The following is a 21,685-nucleotide window of genomic DNA, read 5'->3' as shown; positions in this document are numbered from 1 at the left end:
AACTTGTATCTGCAGCCGTAAATGCCGCAATTGTGTTTTATTTTTTCAAAAACAGGGTTTCTTCAAATTATTTATTATTATTAATAAAAAAAAAAATTTTAAGCTTGAATTTATTGAAAATTTAAAAAATATTTTGATTTTTAAAACTTTTTGAAATTTTATTGAAAAAGTAGAACTCTGTTTTCTTTTTATTAATTGATTGATTTTATTATTGTAACAAAGCGCAGAATTACCGCGTAGGAATCCCAAACTTTTAAACATTTAAAAATAAAAATAGTGAAAATCAACTGAAATAATCCGTTTTTGTATTGATATCACGTATTCCAGATCAGCAATGAAGACAATGAATTTAGACTCTAGAAACTGATTAATTTTATATTACTGTCATAGTATACAACATGAACATGCAGTCTCGAAACATTGAAAAAATTATCAAAAATGAATTCTGTGAAGTTAACTTTTGATGAAGGAAAGTATAAATATTCTGAAAACTATTGTTTTTACCGCCTTTCACTCAACATTACCCCAACAGAGGGACGTTAGGAACTTAAGTCACTTATTGTCCTCCCTTTGGAACAATCTTTCCATATACTTTGCTTGTCTGTTCGTTTAAACGTTAAAACGGCTGAACCGATTGGACCCAAATTTTGTGTGGGACTTACATGACCCCAGGGAAGTTTCATGGATGCTCAAAATTACAAAAATTTGTGTTCTACAGTTATTATGAAAATGCGCGAAAAAAATTAATAAATTATCGAATTTTTGTTTGTTTTTGTTTTAAATTGTTCAAAAGAACAGATGACCACAGATAGAGCCACAAATAACATGTAAAAAAGAAGATGGGCGCCTATAAAGCCTGGTTGTAGTAAAATAAATACAAATTTTGCAAAGTTCTCATTGAAAAATTCGCGGATTAGTATTCAACTATTTTTTCGGAAGTTCGGAAGTCTTGGTAAAGAAAAATTGACTTTAAACCTCCTTGTTAAGTAGTTGTAAATAATTGTATTCAAACTTGTAGTTATAGTTTTGTATGCAATTTTAACCACATTGATTTTGGGGCTTTGGGAACAGCTTAAACTAAGTTAAGCCAATCGTCTTATTCTCTAGATGTTTAGAAAGTTATTTTATTACTTTTATAGGAGACAAAATTTGGCCTCCTTCCCTCTTTGCTTAAAATCAAATGTTCTTTAGAAATAAACATATTTTGATCATAAGAGGGGGGGGGGGACAAACTTTATGATGCCAATTGGCAAAAATGGAGCAATAAATTGAGATATGAAGAGTTAAATGAATCCTAAACGGAATATAACCAAAAAGGTTATTTGTATTTTGATGTTGGTCTAGTTGAGTCTCCCTGTATTCCTTTTAATATTTATACTCTAACCAGGCTTTTCTATACACTAATCCTGACAATTATTCAATCAATCAATAAACCTGTTCAACGATCAATCAATCAAGATGAGTTTATTTCGACGGAAGAAGACGGGAAAGGTTATCCCTGTTAAAATCAGTACGATGGACGCAGAACTAGAGTTCAGTCTCGATTATAAGGTAAAATCAAACTTAGATATTTTTAGCTTCATATTTATTATTATGCATTTTAAAGACGTAATTTTATTTTCTGTTATTCTCCTTTTAAAAAAGAGGGTCATGTCCGAGTCACAACTGTACTCTTTTAATCTGTACCGTTTTCTATCTGATAATTGATGTTTTGGTTTTATCAATCAAAACGATTGGCGCATTCATGTGGCAGAAACAACAAATGAAATCGGCAGGATTAAACACGTTTTCAGATAGAAAACTTCGACGGTAACTTCTTTATTGCTAATCAGGCAAAATTGTAAAGGGTTGAGTATCGTGCATTTAACTCTGTATTGTAAGGTCACAAATATGTATGTATACATTTATTATGAAGTATCCTATATATATATATATATATATATATAATAATCTACGCCGTTAAATTCCATATATAAATAGAATATCAATTCTTTAAGATCTATCTATCTAAAGATCCGACTTATGTTTCTATTTATAATCTAAATAAATATAATTCTGGCAAAAAACTGAACATAGAACTATCTATCAATCATATCTATTTATCTATCTATCTATATTTAGGCTACTGGCCAGGAACTCTTTGATCTAGTATGTAGAACTATCGGTTTGCGTGAAACTTGGTATTTCGGTCTTCAGTTTCAGGTTAAAAATTATTTTTTGTGGTTAACCAAAAACAATTTATTTGAACCTTAATAAACTGACTTAAATCAAAATTATTTTTAATCAAATTATATTTTCTACCCTGTTCATTATAAAAGATATTTAACACCCATTCAGATTTTCAAAATTTTATTTATTTATTGTTTTAGGATTGCAAGAATTATATTGCCTGGTTGAAATTAGACAAAAAGGTAAAAATTACAGCAAAACGATAATTATACAAATTGTTAACATTGTTAACTAGATATATATCCATCTTTTTATCTATTAATCAAACTATCTATCTATCTATGTTTCTATCTATTTTTCTATCTATCATTATCTATCTATATATCTATCTATTTCTCTATCTATTTTTCTATCTATTTTTCTCTCTGTCTATCCATCTATCTAGGTGATGGATCAGCCGGATATACTTAGTCATTCCCCTGTTCAGTTCCTCTTCCTGGCCAAATTCTATCCAGAGGTAATTATCTATCTAACCAACCATTTATGTAACTATTCCCTTGGGAAAGATAGTTTTGACTGCTTGAAAAAAAAACTTGATGGAACTCCAGGAAAATATATTTCGATATATTACATGTATTTCTCAATTCTATATAAAAACAACCATATTATTTTATAACAAAAATTTAATACTGGTTTTATGATAAATCAAAATATAAAAACTATTTTTTAGATTGTCATTGGCAAAATTTTAAGGACAATTATGTAAAACACAAAACAAACTAAGAATAAAAAAAGAAGAAAATAACCAAACTTTAATCTAAGACTCACCATTTATCTAAATGTTTTTTACATATAAATTAAGAATATTCTAATTAGGATTATGCTTCGTTGTTTTTTCAATTTTTAACATGTTGAGGGGTTTTTTTCAGGAGACTCAAAAAAAAATCTGAGAATTTTATCAAAATTATATTTTAATAAAGTTTACTTTCCTTACATCATAAACTATACTAAATGTGGGCTTAGGCAGAAGTTGACTGAACAAATTTTAAAATCATTTGTTAAAGAACGATTTAATTTGCTTCATTCAGCTTCAGCTTTATATCTTCTTTCAGAGTCAATTTTTTGCATAATTTCAAAAAAAAAAATCTGAAAATTGTTGTCAAGTCTCCTAAAAGCAGAACAACCCTGAATGTTTAAAAATAAATAAAAACGTTGGCCATCTCTAGTTCAAATATTATCAAATATCTATTTATAAATTTATGTATTTATATATTTATATATTTATATATTTATATATTTATATATTTATATATTTATATATTTATATATTTATATATTTATATATTTATATATTTATATATTTATATATTTATATATTTATATATTTATATATTACAAAACCAAAGGTTTTAATGAAATGAATATTGCAGGATGTTTCTGAGGAGCTTGTTCAAGAAATAACTCAACATCTTTTCTTTCTACAGGTTACTATATATCAATCAATCAATCCATCAATCAATCAATCCACCAATCAATCAATCAATCAGGCAATCAACCGACCAACCAACCCACCCAAAAACCCACCCAGCCATCCATTCATCCATTCATAAGCCTGAACGAATTTCAAAATCATGTTAACGAACGATAGAAAAGGAATCTGAAAAGAAAAGAATTTCGAATTTTTGTCGGAGATTTTTTTGAGTCTCCTAAAAGCAGAACAACCCTGAATGTTTATAAATATAGTTTAAAAATAGTTCAAATATTATCAAATATCTATTTATCCACCCATCAACCAATTAATCCCATCAAAATGTGAACTTGTATTTTTGGCACAATGTCTTCTATATCTGCAATTTTATGTATATGTATACAATATGTATTTTATGTACAGGTTAAACAATCCATACTGAACATGGATATATACTGTCCTCCTGAAGCTAGTGTACTGCTCGCCAGCTATGCAGTACAGGTCAGTACACTGGGGTTTATTGTGTAAGTTAACAGAAACTGATGATTAGGGTCTAGGGACTTACAAAAATACAAAGGTATGATGTTGAAATCAAATTTGGTTGCAAATGTGACTTACGGGTTCTGCTGCGGAAACAATAGAGGAAATTATCAGAATTCAACTCGTTTCAGATCTTGTAAAGCGACGATATCTTCCGCGTTTTTAACCAATTTCAGGGATAAAGGGTACCGTTGTAAATCGGGCATGCCCCATTTTAAATAGAGATTACTTCGAAGTCCCTTGTATGATTAATCTGACAGGCTAAGTATGGGGACTATGATGAAGCTAGCTACCAACCTGGACTATACTTTAATGATTAATCTGTCAGGCTAAGTATGGGGACTATGATGAAGCTAGCTACCAACCTGGACTACTTGCTAACGAAGATCTCCTGCCCCAACGTGTAATTGATCAGTATAAGATGACACGGGAGATGTGGGAGGAAAGAATTAAGGTAAATCGAATAAAATCGATTCAAATTCATTAAATTTTAAAAGAAATAACCTGGATCCAAATCCAGCGCGGATCCAGGATCCGGATAGGGTTCCGCATCAAAATTAAATGGCTCCTAACCACTGTTGTCATTGAAGTCCCATCCTTTGTAGGTAAACCAGTACAGGATTTAATAAACTAGGTTTGGTATGCAGACCATAGGGGAATGTCTCGAGATGAGGCTGAGATGGAATACTTGAAAATAGCACAGGTATGTTTAAAACATTTTTCCTCCCCCTCCCCTGGACATGTACGGTGTAAACTACAGTCATCGTCGTATATATCAATACACTAAAGACGACTTTCTATTCCTTTTTGATTTCTTCCTAGCTTTCAAAAAGCAGAAACACTTAAATATTTAAACAAATCGAGAGTTTGCCAAATTTGTTTGCTTCTAAACTTGTAATTAATTCAAAGCATTGTTAATTCCAGGACTTAAACATGTGCAGTGTAAACTAATATTCTAGGATCTAGACATGTCTAGATCCTAGAATATTAGTTTAAACCGCCCATGTCTAGGTCTTAGAATATAAGTTTACACCGCACATGTCTAGGTAATAGAATATTAGTTTACACCGCACATGTCTAGGTCATAGAATATTAGTTTACACCGAACATGTCTAGGTCTTAGAATATTAGTTTACTCCGCACATGTCTAGATCCTAGAATATTAATTTACACCGCACATGTTTAAGTCCTGGATTATTATATTCTAGGATCTAGACATGTGCGGTGTAAACTAACATTCTAGGATCTAGACATGTGCGCCATTTGCGGTGTAAATTAATATTCTATGACCTAGACATGTGCGGTATTAACTAATATTCTACGATCTAGACATGTGCGGTGTAAACTAATACTCTAGGATCTAGATATGTGCGGTTTTAACTAATATTCTAGGATCTAGATATGTGCGGTGTAAACTAATATTCTATGACCTAGACATGTGCGGTTGAAAGTAATATTCTAGAATCTAGATATTTGCGGTGTAAACTAATATTCTAGGATCTAGATATTGGCGGTGTAAACTAATATTCTTGGATCTAGACATGTGCGGTGTAAACTAATACTCTAGGATCTAGATATGTGCGGTTTTAACTAATATTCTAGGATCTAGATATGTGCGGTGTAAACTAATATTCTATGACCTAGACATGTGCGGTTGAAAGTAATATTCTAGAATCTAGATATTTGCGGTGTAAACTAATACTCTAGGATCTAGATATGTGCGGTATAAACTAATATTCCAGGATCTAGACATGTGCGGTGTTAACTATTTCCAGATATTTAACAAGAAGGAATCAGATCTATGGTTGGGTGTCACAAATCTAGGAACATTTCTATTTCAATTTTTTTAGTTTTAATTTTCTTTGGTTTCATTTTTTAACTTAACCATTTAAACATCTCTCTTTTTGATTCGCATCAATTATATTTCTAGCCGCTGAAGTAGGGTTACTAATTTCCTCCGAATCAATTTGGTTCCATAAAGACAATTTAGAACCATTTCTGAAACTGTTCGGAATGATTAAACCATTAAATTAAGGGCGAAACCTTTCTCAATCATATTCAAATATGCTGCACAGAGCTAGGTGTGCTAAGCTGAACAAAAGTATTTATTATTACTTCGGTTAAAAAAAATTTCGCCCTTAATTTTTAAATGTCAAATATAGTACATTGAATTTCTCTCACTGGCATAATTGAAATTGGCATAAATGTATGGCGCCCCAGGTTTAAATATTTACGAAAATGAGAATAAGTTAACTCCAAAAATCATGTTTCCCTGGTCCGAGATCAGAAACATCAGGCAAACCAATCTAAAGGATTTAAAAGAAAAGGAAAAATTAAAGAACGTACAGTGGGGCCTATAAAACTGCGGAATAGGAAAACTTCTTTTAGGCTCAAGTTCAATGAACATAAAGCACAGCAGTTGTACAGTGTACAAAGACCCATTTCACTTTAAAAGTTGGTGAGAGTAGCTGCTACTGGTAAAAATATTTGTTTTATAAAAACATAAAATACTATTAAGGTTACTAAAATGTCGTCTTCCTATTCCACAGTTCTTTGAAGGTAAATACTATACAAATAATAATGGGTCCCAAAGTACAATAGGTGGCAACAGAGAAAAAGACCAACCATACCCAACGTACCAAGTGTCAAATATAACAAGGAAAACGAAATTTTCTCACATTATTTGACATGTTTTCCAAGATTAAAAAATTCTAAGATTATCACTATTTCTATTAATTTTGTCGGACACATAAACAGAGTTGACACTTGTGACGTAAGAATACAGCTGTACTGAGAGTGTACAAGTTCTACGTTGCCATCTATTGTACTAGAATCTATTTGATGGGTTCCATACTATCAATTATTGTTTTAAAAACTGAGGAAACGGTAAAAATAAAAGAGTAAAACCGTATGAAAAAATTTTGTTACAAAAAAATCTAATCTTTTATAACTTGGCAATTGGCGGACACAAATTTTCCTAATAATATAGAGGTTATTATTATTATTATTATTATAAAAATGTTCATTGATATCAGGGAATTTTTTTTAAATTGGACACAATAGGTGGGTCATAAATAATTTTTTACAAAGTAATGCTAGAAAGATAAAGATTGGATTGGAATTAAAGATATTCCAAAGAAATAAAGAATGGATTGGAAATAAAGATATTCCAAAGAAATAAAGAATGGATTGGAATATCTATAAAATGTGCTTAATTACAATGATTGGTTTGTATAGTTTTGATGATAAGAAATTTATAATAAAAACCGTTGATAAATCCTCCTCAAACTTTACTTTCTACTCAAAGGTAAACTTTTAAATATTAAAAAAAAGATTTTTAAGATTAATATCACAAGGGAAACTTTGCTTCTTTTCAATAATATAGATTAATCTTCTCAAAAACTAGCTTTAACCTACAAATGAAATTTCTACAGAATTTTGATTTTTAAAAATAACCCCTTAAAAAAATTCTATGTAATGTGAGTAGGGCTTCTAATCGGAATTCCGTTGCGTTGAATCGCTCGAAACTGTGCGGAATTGCGAGTATGTGTTCTCGTAATGTGCGCAATTAAAGAGCCCGCAATTGTGCGTAAGTAAAATCGACTTGCGTTGGTTACCCAAAATATATGAGAGGGGACGGGGGGAGGGGGTGTAGAATGTTTTTTTTTCATAAAATCTGTTCCTCCTCTCTCCTCTCTGCTTTCAGCATTAATTTATAATTGTGATATTTAGAAATTGCGAATGAATAAACTGATCCTTGATTTATGTATTGGAAACCATGATTTATTCATGAAACGACGGAAGCCCGACACAATGGAGGTATTTACTACAGGGTGTCCCAAAAAACATGGGAATTCAGTGACGAATTCGATATCGTCTTTGTTATGAATAAGCATTGTAATACCTAATTTCAAAAGCCATAATATTATTATGTCTGCTAGAGTTTATTTTATGAAAAGGGTAAAAGACTGTAAAGATGTGCCTAAAATGTCTCAGTAAGATGAACAGTGAAGACGGACATGTTTACTCTGTTTGTACACTGCAATTTTCTTGTTTTACTAAGTACAACCGTATGCAATCAAAACATAAACAAACATAATGTGAACATAGCAGACGAAACTATTACAGATTACAGCTTTCTCAGTAGGTATCACTATACTAAATCAAAGAATTATTCAAAAAGACGATATCGAATTCGTCACAGAATTCCCATGTGTATTGGGACACACTGTATCTGTAAATATATACAGGGTTACCCACAAAGGATGAGACTGAAAAGACGACATTTAACCATTTAAACTTGACGATTCTAAGGTTAACTTGAATATAATCTTTTCATGGCTTATTTGATGATTAGGCAAAAGTTAGTTGCAGGGAATTATGAATACAATGAAACATCCGGTATAAGTTCTGTACAAACGTCTCTGAAGTCTTGTCCTTTGTAAATAACCCTTTAGATAAAAATATCTAGGAAACCTAGCTTTGCTTGAATTTTTCAACCGACTCAACTTAGAATTTTTAAACCAGGCTAAAACCATTCCTGTGGTTTTACCGAGTTACCCAATTAGAATTTGAGGCAAATCGGTCCATAGGTTCATGAATTATGCTTGGACATCCAAACAAACAGACAGAGATTACAATTTAATATTTTTAATAGTCTATTAAGGCGCTTCGCGCCCATCTTCTTTTGATTGTTTCTTAATCTTTCAGCATTTTCTCTTCGAAAAACAATAATAAAAAATTAGTTGGTTTAAAATTTTGTTTCTGTGGATTTTCAAAATTTTACGAAGATCAACATTTTTGGAGAAAACTTTTTTTTCAATTCGAAGCATCCATAACCTTCCCTGGGGTCATGTGAGGTCCCACACAAAATTATATAATTAGCAGACAATCCATCATTCAATATATATGTTGTTAATAGTTAAAGAAGTACTAATATCTGTCTGTTCTTTTGTTCTTATCATTGTCCGATCATACCCTGTAAACTCTTTGACTGGTTTGCCTAACATTTTGATTGGGGAACTCGGTAAAGGAGCAGGTTTTACTTCCTTGCAAAGCTGGGTTCCTATAAAATTAAAGTGATTGTTCACCTTTTTACTGAAATACCACTAATTTTAAAATGGAGCTCAGTCCTAATTGTTTTTTATTAAACTTTATTTTTTCCTCAACATACTTGTTTATAGGTTCAGCAAATGAAAGCTCAGGCTAAAGAAGAAAAGCTGAGACGACAAATAGGTATTAATTGCAAATTTCTCTTTGGCCCTTGCATGTACTCGTTGATCCTTATTTGCACTCTTTGACCCTTATTTGTAATCTTTGACCCTTATTTGTAATCTTTGACCTTTATTTGTGCTCTTCGACCCTTATTTGTACTCTTTGACCCTTATTTGTACTCGTTGACCCTTATTTTTATCTTTGACCCTAACATGGACTCTTTGACTCTTTCATGTACTCTTTGACCCTTTCATGTACTCTTTGACCCTTTCATGTACTCCTTGACCCTTACATGTACTCCTTGACCCTTACATGTACTCCTTGACCCTTACATGTACTCCTTGACCCTTACATGTACTCCTTGACCCTTACATGTACTCCTTGACCCTTACATGTACTCCTTGACCCTTACATGTACTCCTTGACCCTTACATGTACTCCTTGACCCTTACATGTACTCCTTGACCCTTACATGTACTCCTTGACCCTTACTTGTACTCTTTGATCCTTAATTGTATTCTTTGACCCTTACTTGAACTCTTTGATTTGATCCTTACTTGTATTCTTTGACCCTTACTTGTATCCTTTGACCCTTACTTGTACTATTTTACCCTTACTTGTACTATTTGACCCTTACTTGTACTATTTGACCCTTACTTGTACTATTTGTTCTTACTTGTACTTTTTAACCAAACAAGCATTCTTTGACCCCTTACTTGTACTTTTCGATCCTTACTTGCACTATTTGACCTCACTAGTACTATTTGACCTCACTTTTAATATTTGACCTCACTTGTACCTTTTTACATCACTTTTACTATTTGACCTCACGTGAACTATTTGCAAAGAGAATAGAATATATATTAGAGTGGAATTTACTAAAAAAAAAAAAACGATGATTTCCCGTTTTAACTAAAAATAAAATGATGTTTTTATTCACCTAATTCATTTTAAAAAGTTTATTTACCAGCTTTAAAAAATTCGAAATTAAAATGGATAGTCAAGGGAACATATTGTATTAATGTACTCTACTGCATATAATTTGTGAACATTTACATGATTTGTACACTTTGACTCCCTTTCAGGCTGAAAGGGACTGGCGAAATTCATACCGAGGGATTGTCTAAATTCCACTCTAATATATTTCTCTTTGACTATTTGACCTTTCTTGTACTATTTGACCTCACTTGTACTATTTGACCTTACCCTTACTTGTACTATTTTACCCTTTCTTGTACTATTTGACCTCACTTGTACTATTTGACCTTAGCTGTACTTTTTCATCTATATTGTACTATTTGACTTCTCTTGTATTCTTTGACCCCTAATTTGTACTGATCTATTTTTACTTTACTCTTTTTAAATCATTTTGTTGTACTATTTGACCTTGTTTGTATTATTTGACCTCACTTGTACTATTTTACTAGGATTCTTTGACCACTTACCTGCACTTTTCGATCCTTGCTTGTACTCTTTGACCACTTACTTGTACTATTTGACCTCCCTAGTATTCTTTGACCTCACTTGTACTTTCTGACACGACCTATGACCTTGTAGAGCGGAGTAAACTAGCACGTGAGAAGCAGCTGAGAGAAGAGGTGGAGAGAGAGAAGGCAGCCTTGGAGACAAGGCTTATACAATACCAGGAGGAGGTAGTAGTTCATTCATTAATTCATCCTTTCATTCATTCATTCATTCATTCGTTCATTCATTCATTCATCCTTTCATTCATTTATTCATTCATTCATTCATTTATTCATTCATTAATTCATTCATTCATTCATTCATTCACTTACTCACCTATTCATTTGTTCATTTATTCCATTGTGGCTATTTTTGATGAGGTCTCAGCCCTGACTCTACGGAATGATGGTTGATTGTTTGTTTGTTTTTGTATTTATATGTATTTATAGATTCATATATTCATATATTTATATATTCATATATTCATATATTCCTTTATCTATCTATCTATCTATCTATCTATCTATCTATCTATCTATCTATCTAGGTTAGACAAGCTAAGGAAGCGCTACAGCGAAGTGAAGAGAGTGCTGAACTCCTGGCTGAGAAATCTATGGTAGCTCATCAGGAAGCTATGCTACTTCAGCAGAAAGCTAGGTGATACATTCATTCATTCATTCCATAATCTTTCCATTCATTCATTCATCTTTCCACTTACTCAAGAAGCTATGCTGCTTCAACAGAAAGCTAGGTGATACATTCATTCATTCATTCCATAATCTTTCCATTCATTCATTCATCTTTCCACTTAAGAAGCTATGCTGCTTCAACAGAAAGCTAGGTGATTCATTTAAACATAAATTTATACATTCACTCTTTCATTCATTCATTCATTTATTCATCCTTTCATTCATTCATTCACTTAGTTGTTCATTCACTTAGTTATTCATTCATTTATTCATTCATATATTCATATATTCATAAATTCCTTTATTTATCTATCTGTCTGTCTTTTCATTAAATCATGAAGTCTATGGTAGCTCATCAAGAAGCTATGCTACTTCAGCAGAAAGCTAGGTGATACATTCATTCATTCATTCCATAATCTTTCCATTCATTCATTCATCTTTCCACTTGCTCAAGAAGCTATACTGCTTCAACAGAAAACTAGATGATTCATTAAACCATCAATTTATGCATTCATTCTTTCATTCATTTATTCGTCTTTTCTTTTATTCATTAACTTAGTTATTCATTCATTTATTTATTCACATATTCATATATTCATATATTCATATATTCATATATTCCGTTATCTGTCTATCTGTATGTCTTTTCATTAAATCATGAAGTCTATGGTAACTCATCAAGAAGCTATTCATCTATTCATTAATTCTTAAAGTCTATCGTAGCACATCAGGAAGAAAGCTAGTAGAAAGCTAGGTGATTCATTCTACCATTGATTTCTGCATGCATTCATTTATTCATACGTTTATTAATTCATTTAGTTATTCATTCATTCTATGTATTTTGTATATTTAACTATCTATATCTTACTATCTAGATATCTATCTGCTATTTCTAACTATCTGTTTATCAAATTTTACTATCTATCTAGCTCTGTATCTGTTATATCTATCTATCCAACAAATCTTATTATCTATCTAGCTATGTATCTGTTATATCTTACTATCTATCTATCAATAAATCAAGCTATTCATCTGTTATATCTAACTATCTATCTATCGAATCTTACTACCTATCTAGCTAAGTATCTGTTATTTCTAACTATCAATCTATCAAATTTTACTATCTAACTAGCTATTTATTTGTCATATTAAACTATCTAGCTATATATTTTGCTATCTCTTTTTCTCTATATATCTATCTATCTATCTAGTGAGGCTGAAGCTGAGGTACAGAGGATCAAGGTTTCTGTAATTAAAACTGAGGAGGAGAGGCAGCATATGGAGAGGAAGTCACGTGAGAGTGAGCTGGTCATGCGCCGGATACTAGAGGACGCTGAGCGGCGGAAGAACGAGGCGGAGAACCTCCGCCTGGAGGTTCAGCAGGCTAGGGAGGCGGAGAAGGAAGCAAAAAACAAACTTCTTGAGTTCTTGAATATCTCTGTAACAGAGATGAAAGGTTCGCCTACAGGAGGTTCAGGGGGTACTCCGGCTCCCTCCTGGAATACAGGGAACTCCTGGCAGAGGAACGGGTACTCTCCGGGGGACATGGAGCGGAGACAAGGTTCAAATCTGTCTCCAGAATTTATTCATGAACTGAGGAACCAGAGTTTTGATCAGGGGAATCAGGGACACCATGGAAACCAGTTCTCTTTACATCTTCAGAATGAGGAACTCACCCAGTCAGCATTGGATATCAGGTAGTAGAAGGATACTAGCTGGATACCATGTAGTAGAAGGATACTAGCTGGATATCAGGTAGTAGTAGGATACCAGCTAGATATCAAGTAGTAGAAGGATACTAACTGGATATCAGGTAGTAGAAGGATACTAGCCGGATATCAGATAGTAGAAGGATACTAGCTGGATATCAGATAGTAGAAGGATACTAGCTGGATATCAGGTAGTAGAAGGATACTAGCTGGATATCAGGTAGTAGAAGGATACTAGCCGGATATCAGGTAGGATAAGGATACTAGCTGGATATCAGATAGTAGAAGGATACTAGCTGGATATCAGGTAGTAGTAAGATACTACAGCTGGATATCAGGTAGCAGAACGATACCAGGTACTAAAAGAATACTATCTGGATATTAGGTAGTAGAAGGACACTAAAGCTGGATATCAGGTAGGATAAGGATACTAGCTAAATATCAGGTAGTAGAAGGATACTAGCTGGATATCAGGTAGTAGAACGATACCAGGTACTAAAAGGATACTATCTGGATATTAGGTAGTAGGTAGTAGAAGGATACTAGCTGGATATCAGGTAGTAGAATAAGGATACTAGCTAAATATCAGGTAGTAGAAGGATACTAGCTGGATATCAGGTAGTAGAACGATACCAGGTACTAAAAGGATACTATCTGGATATTAGGTAGTAGGTAGTAGAAGGATACTAGCTGGATATCAGGTAGTAGAAGGACACTAAAACTGGATATCAGGTAGGATAAGCATACTAGCTAAATATGAGGTAGTATAAGGATACTAGCTGGATAGCAGGCACATGTTTACTCAGAAAGTATGATTCTTCAGAGACGACTTTACGATAATTCTGCAGAGTTTGTCTGGCATTTCCCTTGAGCTGGAATCTGTTTATCATTTAGTAGATCATTTAGTAGATCATTTAGTAGATCATTTAGTAGATCATTTAGTAGATTATTTAGTAGATTATTTAGAAGATCATTTAGTAGACCATTTAGTAGATCATTAAGTAGATTATTTAGTAGATCATTTACTAGATCATTAAGTAGATCATTTAGTTGATCATTTAGTAGATAATATAAAACCTATGTTCAAAACAAAATATCAATTAAATCCTCAGATCGCTATATTTAATATTTTTGGTAGTCATTAAATGCTCATCCTGTAGTTACCACTTAAATCTGACATTTAATGAATTTTTTTAAATTTTCTGTTTTACAAAATGTTGACAAACCCCTTTCCTTAGACTCTCATCTAGATTTTAGGCACCTGCCCAAGAGTGCATAGAAATATTACTTTTGGATTGATTGCTACTGTTATTATTACGTTTTTATTCCAGAGTTTTCAATATATCAAGAATGTTTTTTCCTTCAATTAGAGAAAAAAATTATTTTTAGGGGAGACATGAATGATATTTGGGTTTGAAAGGTTTTAAACCGTGAGGGAAATATTCAAACATTATTATTATTTCAAAATCTATATATTGCATCCATATAAGTTTAGCTTGTGTCGGTGTCTGTTTATTTGTTTGTATCCAATAAACGTCAAAACGGCTAAACCGAACGGGCCCAAATTTTTTGTGGGACCTCACGTGACCCCAGGGAAGGTTTATGAATATTCAAAATTTCAAAAATTTGTGCTTAAAAAATTTTATTTGTAAAATTTTGAAAAGGCACGAAAAGATATTATGAAATTAATGCTCAAAGAAAAAGCCACAATTAAAAGTTGAAATAGAAGATGGGCGCGAAGCGCCCTAAATGCCTTGTAATCTATATATAATATATATTCTTTGCTTGTCTGTCTTTTTGATTGTATCCAATAAACGTCAAAACAACTGACCCTCACTTGACCCAAGGGATGGTTTGTGGATGCCCGAATTAAAAAAAATTTTCTTGAAACAAAATTCGATTTTTGAAAATCCACGATTTATTCTGCGAATCTTTTGTTCTTGTTTTACAATGTATTCAACGAGAAAATGTTAACAAATGAAAAAGAAAATGGGCTTCGCGCCCAGTATAAATTTACTTTGCTTGTCTGTCTGTAGGTTTGTATCCAATAACGTCAAAACGGCTAAACCGGTGGTTCCCAAATTTTTTGTGGGACCTCACATGACCCGAGTAAAGGTTTATGGAAGCTCAAAATTATAAAAATTTCAAAAAAATTTTGTAAAATTTTGAAAATGCACGAAAATATAATCTCAGATTGAGTCAAAATTAAAAACAGAAAACGAGAATATTCGCGCCCTAAAAGCTAGTTACATTTGAAAATAAAATGTTAACTCTGTTTTTAGTAATGGTTTTAATGGAAGGCATCTAAGTCATTTCTCTGTTCCCAACCTGTCCATACCAGCCTACGCCCACAGGTACATTACATTATTATGGAAACTGACCCCATCCGAAATGTGCGTTTGTCTGTAAGAAAGATTGTTTGTCTGTGTTAAGGGACCCCCAACTGTTAGTTTTAGGTACATAGAACACAATTGAATATCTGTAATTGTAATCCTACTATTTATGTGATTTTTCATATTTTCAATTTTTTTATTATTTTAAAAGAATTGTTATACACGTTTTTATTTCAATTTCTCAATAAATAAAGAATTTTTTTCTCGATCAAGTTTATAAGAAGAGGATATTCTGTATAGTTTTTAAGAAGAATATATACTGTAAAGTTTTGATTAAGTTTATAAGAAGATGATATCCAGTAAAGTTTTTGCCACATTTTAATGTTGTACATTGTTATTACTCAGGAGCTGAAAACTTTAGAATTGCGGATATCGAGATCAATGCTTTATCTCATGCTTTATCTTAAAATTATTTAATCTTTAGTTTGTATCCAGGACAGTAACTAAAATGCAACCAATCCGAGTGAAAATTGTGGAAACCAAAGAGCCAATCAGAAGCCGGGAAATTTGAAATTTTGGGCTTTACAAATATCCAAAATAAGGGAAAAAAGCGGATTAAGAAGAAATAAAAATGTCCACAGTGGATATCTTGATGAAGCGATCGGTTTTAAATTATAAAATCAAAAATTTTAATTTTATGTTGCTAATTTTTTTCATTTATATTTTAGGTTTGATTTATCCTCGTCTGTTTCCCATGAATTAATGACAGGTAGTTTATTTTTTTCATTTTTATTTTTTTTAATCTTCTCAAATACTTTATTAAACAGCAAAACAAACAGAAATTTATTTTATAAAATTATTTAGTTTATTATTGTTATCCCCCACATGCACTCTATATCGTGTAGCTCCCCGGACACAATATATTTATATATATGTATATATATGATATATATGATATATATATATAGACACTACACAGTGTTTTGTCCTAATAGGACAAGGAAGATATATATATATATATATGTTATTCTATTAAAATGTCTGTTTCAAACTTGTGGCCTTATAAATGATTTCATTTGATTTGAAATTTGAAAATCAAATTCAGACGATAAAATATCGCCTAATCGGCAGCAGATGCAGATGGCCGCTGATTTAGCGACAAAAAAAAACTATGAACATGAAGAGACAAATAATTGCTCATATTCATCCCTCATTTACGCTTTCTTACTTACGACAAAAAATCGCTTATGAGGCAGCAGAAGTTGGTAGCTGCCAAGTGCTACCAAAGCTTAGACTGAAAATACTAATTATCGCTTATATTTTCGACAAAAAATCGTTCATATTCAAGTGTTGCCATGAAAATTAACGATTTTAAATCGCATATTATTTTACTTTCCGTCGTCTACAATGAAGTTGACTTTTAGTTATTAAGCGATGTCACTTTTAAATAATTTTTTTAGTTATTTAGTTAAAAGGGGATGGTGGAGTTGGCACATTTGATGTAGGGGGGGGGGGGCTGCCTTCATTTTTGGTTCANGTCATTAGAGGTCATTAGAGGTCATTAAAATTCAATTTGATTTTATTTTAGGAATTTCGATCACTAATTAGGCGTGCACCCAAAAAATTGGAAGATTTGAACCAAAAATGAAGGCAGGGCCCCCCCCCCCTACATCAAATGTGCCAACTCCACCATCCCCTTTGATTATTTAATAATGTTTTTATTATTTTACTCTAAAACAGAGACTTGTATATTTATAATTATGATTAATTTAAAAAGGAAATTATTAGAATTTGCACATTTCTTTAGTTCTAAAAACTGCAATTTATTCCTCATTGTCAATTAGATGACATTTAAAAGGGCACTGTTGTGAATCAGATATGCCACTCTACAAATGAAGGGTTACTTGAAATTACGCCTATAGTCCCTTTAAAATATTGATCCCTGGTATTTAGAAAACGACATGGAGGCGTTGTCCCTTGAGATTGAGCGAGAACGCTGGCAGTATTTGGAGAAGAGTAAAACTCTTCAAGATCAGCTAATCACATTCAAATCAGAGATTGACGAACTCAAGGTAATTATTCAAGATGGCCGACAATTAAGGGTCAGCTGTTGATTTCCAAGATGGCCTACATTCAGCATCAGCTGATCACATTCAAGATGGCCGACAATTTTGAATGATTTTCATCGTATTAACAAGCAAAGGGCTAGTCCGTGAGGGAACAAATTTCAGAGAACACTTTCCCAAGTGACTTTCAATTATTTTTTTGTCCATTAAACATTTTTTTAAAGGCTTTTTTTGCACTAGACCATTTCTTTTAGTGAAGAATTGTAGTAAAAATATCTCAAGTGCCTCTTTCCTAAATGACTTTTTATCGTGACTTATTCAAAATTAAACCTGTAATAATGTTAAGCTAAGAATGTTATATCATTTAATTGTATTTTGTACAGCTGTAGAAATTGCTGGAAACATTATAGACATTTGTACACTTATTTAAGTTTGACCTTTTTATGTAGCTCTCATAGGTTGTTCATTTTGACTGTACTCTTTAAACTCTGGTGTACTTACCGATCTTGAAATCATCAGTGTACACACTTGAGTATTGTGACTTTTGTACCCACTACTTTCTTTATGTACTGTTGTACAGGTTGATGAGAATATGAGTGAACTTGATAAACTACATTCAGAGCAACAACATCTGGGAGACAATAAGTACTCAACTATTCAGAAGGTTATAATTTATTGTTTATTCATTCATTTATTCATAATTCATTCATTTATTCGTAATTCATTCATTTATTGTTCATGCATTCATTATTCATAATGTATTCATTTTTTGTTCATGCATTCATCTATTCATAATTCATTCATTTATTGTTCATTCTTTCATTTTTAAAATTTTATTTATCCATTAATTTTTTACATTTACCAATTATTTTGTGTATGCAAATGATTCTTGAAAGGTTTAAATTGTTTAATAATTAATTTTTTAATTTACTTATTTACCAACTAATATTTTTGATTTACTTATTTACTAACTAATATTTATAATTTACTTATTTACTAATTCATAATTTTCAATTCGTCTGATATAACTTTTAATATTTCCTGATGATTCATTTATTGACTAGATAAAAAATTAATATATTTTATTAATATATTATATTAAATTATTATTATTAAATTATATGAATATATCAACATATCAGTATCAAAAATTATACTCATAAAATTACGTTTACGAATTATTAAGATCAAAAACTTGCTGTTTTTATTTTTTGTTTTTTGTTTTTATCTCTCATAATTTTAGCTTAACGTTTAAAATACACGAACAGTCCCTTTAAGTGTTATTTTTTAGGTAAAACGGGGATCCACACAGTCACGTGTAGCTTTCTTTGAAGAGCTCTAGCCGCAGCGAATAGTTGATAAATTAATTATCAAATCTCCGAATTTTTTATTTTAAACTGTCCGGAGAATGGATTACAAAATTTCCGGAGAATTGATTACAAAATCACCGGAGAATTGATTACAAAATCTTCGGAGAATTGATTACAAAATCTCCGGAGAATTGATTACAAAATCTTCGGAGAATTGATTACAAAATCTCCGGAGAATTGATTACAAAATCTCCGTAGAATTGATAACAAAATCTCCGGAGAATTGATTACAAAATCTCCGAATTTTTTATTTTAAAATATCCGGAGAATTGATTACAAAATCTCCGGAGAATTGATTGCAAAACCTCCAAATAATTGATTATATAATCTTCGAATTATTTTCAAATTTATTGATTATAAAATACTTGAGAGAAGTGTTTTATTATATATCAGAACTAACCGCGTGTTAAATGTTCAAATAACAAATGGCTGTAATTATTTTTTAATGATGAATATTTTTTAATGTTATATTTTTACAGAGGAATAGAACCAAGAATATAATACAACTATATAAACAATACAAATAGTAACTAACAAAATGTATGAAGCTTTAATATCAAATATTTAGATGTTTTTCCAAAAAAAAATTATTTTACAAAAAATCTGTCCAAAAATCAGCAAGACCAAAAAGGCTGTTTAATAGTAAGACGACATTTAACAATCAGTATATTTTAAGAAAATATTTTTACCATTAGATTGAAAATTAATTTCAAAGCGGAAACAGGGTTTTGAACACTGCACAATCGCCGTGGACTTTTTAAAATTATAACTTGATTCTTACAGTCGTCTTTATGTAAAACTATTCTGTGGGTCTCCTTCTAGAATTAGAAAACGGTAATTCTAGCCAACTAGATCTCTAGTTAGATCTATCAATATCAATCTTCATTAAGATCTATGCAAATAGATTTACAGTAATATCTATCAATATAGATCTCTAGTTAGATCTATCAATATCAATCTTCATTAAGATCTATCTAAATAGATCTACATAAGATCTTTCAATATAGATCTTTAGTTAGATCTATCAATATAAATCTTCATTAAGATCTATCCGAATAGATCTACAGTAAGCTCTATCTCAATAGATCCACAGTAAGCTGTATCCAAATAGATCTTCAGTAAAAGATCTATCCAAATAGATCTACAGTAAGCTCTATCCAAAAAGATCTACAGTAAGATCTATCCAAATAGATCTCTAGTTATATCTATCAATATAAATCTTCATTAAGATCTATCCAAATAGATTTACAGTAAGCTCTATCCAAATAGATCTTTAATTAGATCTATCAATATAAATCTTCATTAAGATGTATCCTTATAGATCTTCAGTAAAAGATCTATCCAAATAGATCTACAGTAAGTTCTAACTAAATAGATCTTTAGTTAGATCTATCAATATAAATCTTCATTAAGATCTATCCAAATAGATCTTCAGTAAAAGATCTTTCCAAATAGATCTACAGTAAGATCTATTCAAATAGATCTACAGTAAAATCTATTCAAATAGATCTACAGTAAGCTCTATGCAAATAGATCTACAGTAAGATCTATCCAAATAGATCTCTAGTTAGATTTATCAACATAAATCTTCATTAAGATCTATTAATTATTCATTAATAATTGTGGTGTGATATAAATGTGCCTTATCTTAAAAAGTTGTTAATTGTTGAAATATATTTTACACAAACTTATATTTTTCTCTTTTTATTTAAAATTATGAATTTTTAGATCTATTGCCAAACTGTACAGATTTTATTTTTTCCAGAAGTATTTATAGTAAGGCTCTGAAAGGAACGGACGTTTTAATCTGAAGTGCACTTCTAGAGGTACGTCCGATTTACGAAGGTACTCTTTAAACCTTTTAAGAAAAAGTTTAAAACATTGAAGAAGATATCATCGTTTTTATATTTGAAAACAAAATTTAATCTAACAAATTCATTCATTTTAAAGTCTGATTCTTCGTGGCTAAGTTTTGAGGTAAATCTGTTAGAGGAATTCCTGAGTTATGATCGTAATCCCAAAAACACATGTGAATTTAGACTTTCAAAAGGCATTTGAATTTTACGGTTTACAGAAGATATAAAGACAACAAAACTCGATAGGCCTGCTTAACTTGAGATGAAAACTTTAGAATGAGACATCCTTAATCACAAACGCTTAATCTGATTATCCATTTCTTCTTTTAGGATATCCCTACTGTATAAAAGTCACGTTTGATAACAATTACAAATACAATGCTATATCGATTGGACTAATATCCGATTGAATCAAAGCTGTTCATTTAAACAAATATAAATTAAAACATGTTAATATGAAATTATTAAAAAGCATATTTTAGGACTATTGTCATTTTTAACGTTAGTCTTAATAAACATTAATCTAAAACTTACGTTCGTTCAATCGATGTTTAGTTCGATTGATATGACACCATCAACACCAGAATCAAAACCGGTGTTTCAAAAGTTACAGAGTGACATCTTTACAAGACACGCTGATTGGTTAAATTTTTAACTTCTTTCTTAGATATCGAATGCGTATTAAAATAATCTCGGGTTTAGTAAAACCAGGAGTTTAAGCATTAATCTTGATATCCACCATTCTAAAGTTTTTAGCTCTGACTCTTTATAAACTAACTTTTCAATAAAAAATTAGGATTTTCTCTC

General features: G+C 31.3%; 1 protein-coding gene across 4 annotated transcripts; it reads left to right on the top strand.

Annotated features, from left to right (window-relative positions):
• The first annotated feature begins 271 nt into the window (after positions 1–271).
• Positions 272–20,713, top strand: LOC111701660 (merlin). 4 transcript variants are annotated; one of them, XR_002765248.1, is made up of 23 exons: positions 272–469; positions 1,388–1,551; positions 2,122–2,202; positions 2,370–2,411; positions 2,615–2,686; positions 3,600–3,653; positions 4,061–4,138; positions 4,506–4,631; positions 4,812–4,880; positions 5,920–6,001; positions 6,398–6,473; positions 7,415–7,484; positions 7,910–7,996; positions 9,361–9,412; positions 10,949–11,043; positions 11,403–11,512; positions 12,756–13,241; positions 15,536–15,607; positions 16,315–16,355; positions 17,540–17,658; positions 18,233–18,316; positions 19,502–19,856; positions 20,620–20,713. XR_002765248.1 is itself a non-coding variant. In XM_023473051.1 (22 exons), the coding sequence occupies exons 2-22, from the start codon at positions 1,459–1,461 to the stop codon at positions 19,547–19,549; spliced, it is 2,037 nt and encodes a 678-aa protein (XP_023328819.1). In that variant the 5' UTR covers positions 272–469; positions 1,388–1,458; the 3' UTR covers positions 19,550–20,713. The 4 variants fall into 4 exon arrangements, 2 of the variants coding, with proteins under 2 accessions (XP_023328819.1, XP_023328817.1); XR_002765247.1 differs by having other exon boundaries at positions 20,582–20,713; XM_023473051.1 differs by having other exon boundaries at positions 19,502–20,713.
• Positions 20,714–21,685: the final 972 nt, after the last annotated feature.

The sequence above is a fragment of the Eurytemora carolleeae genome, unplaced genomic scaffold (genome assembly GCF_000591075.1).
Source record: "Eurytemora carolleeae unplaced genomic scaffold, Eaff_2.0 scaffold294, whole genome shotgun sequence".
NCBI lineage: Eukaryota > Metazoa > Arthropoda > Copepoda > Calanoida > Temoridae > Eurytemora > Eurytemora carolleeae.
The sequence above is the reverse complement of the archived record's forward strand: the minus strand, read 5'-3'. Positions and strand labels throughout refer to the sequence as shown.

Coding starts and splice junctions, on each gene's coding strand:
- LOC111701660 (XM_023473049.1), top strand. CDS start 1,459: ATGAGTTTATTTCGACGGAAGAAGACGGGAAAGGTTATCCCTGTTAAA. Junction 2,412..2,614: donor GGTTGAAATTAGACAAAAAG/GTAAAAATTACA, acceptor CCATCTATCTAG/GTGATGGATCAGCCGGATAT. Junction 7,997..9,360: donor GGAAGCCCGACACAATGGAG/GTATTTACTACA, acceptor ACTTGTTTATAG/GTTCAGCAAATGAAAGCTCA.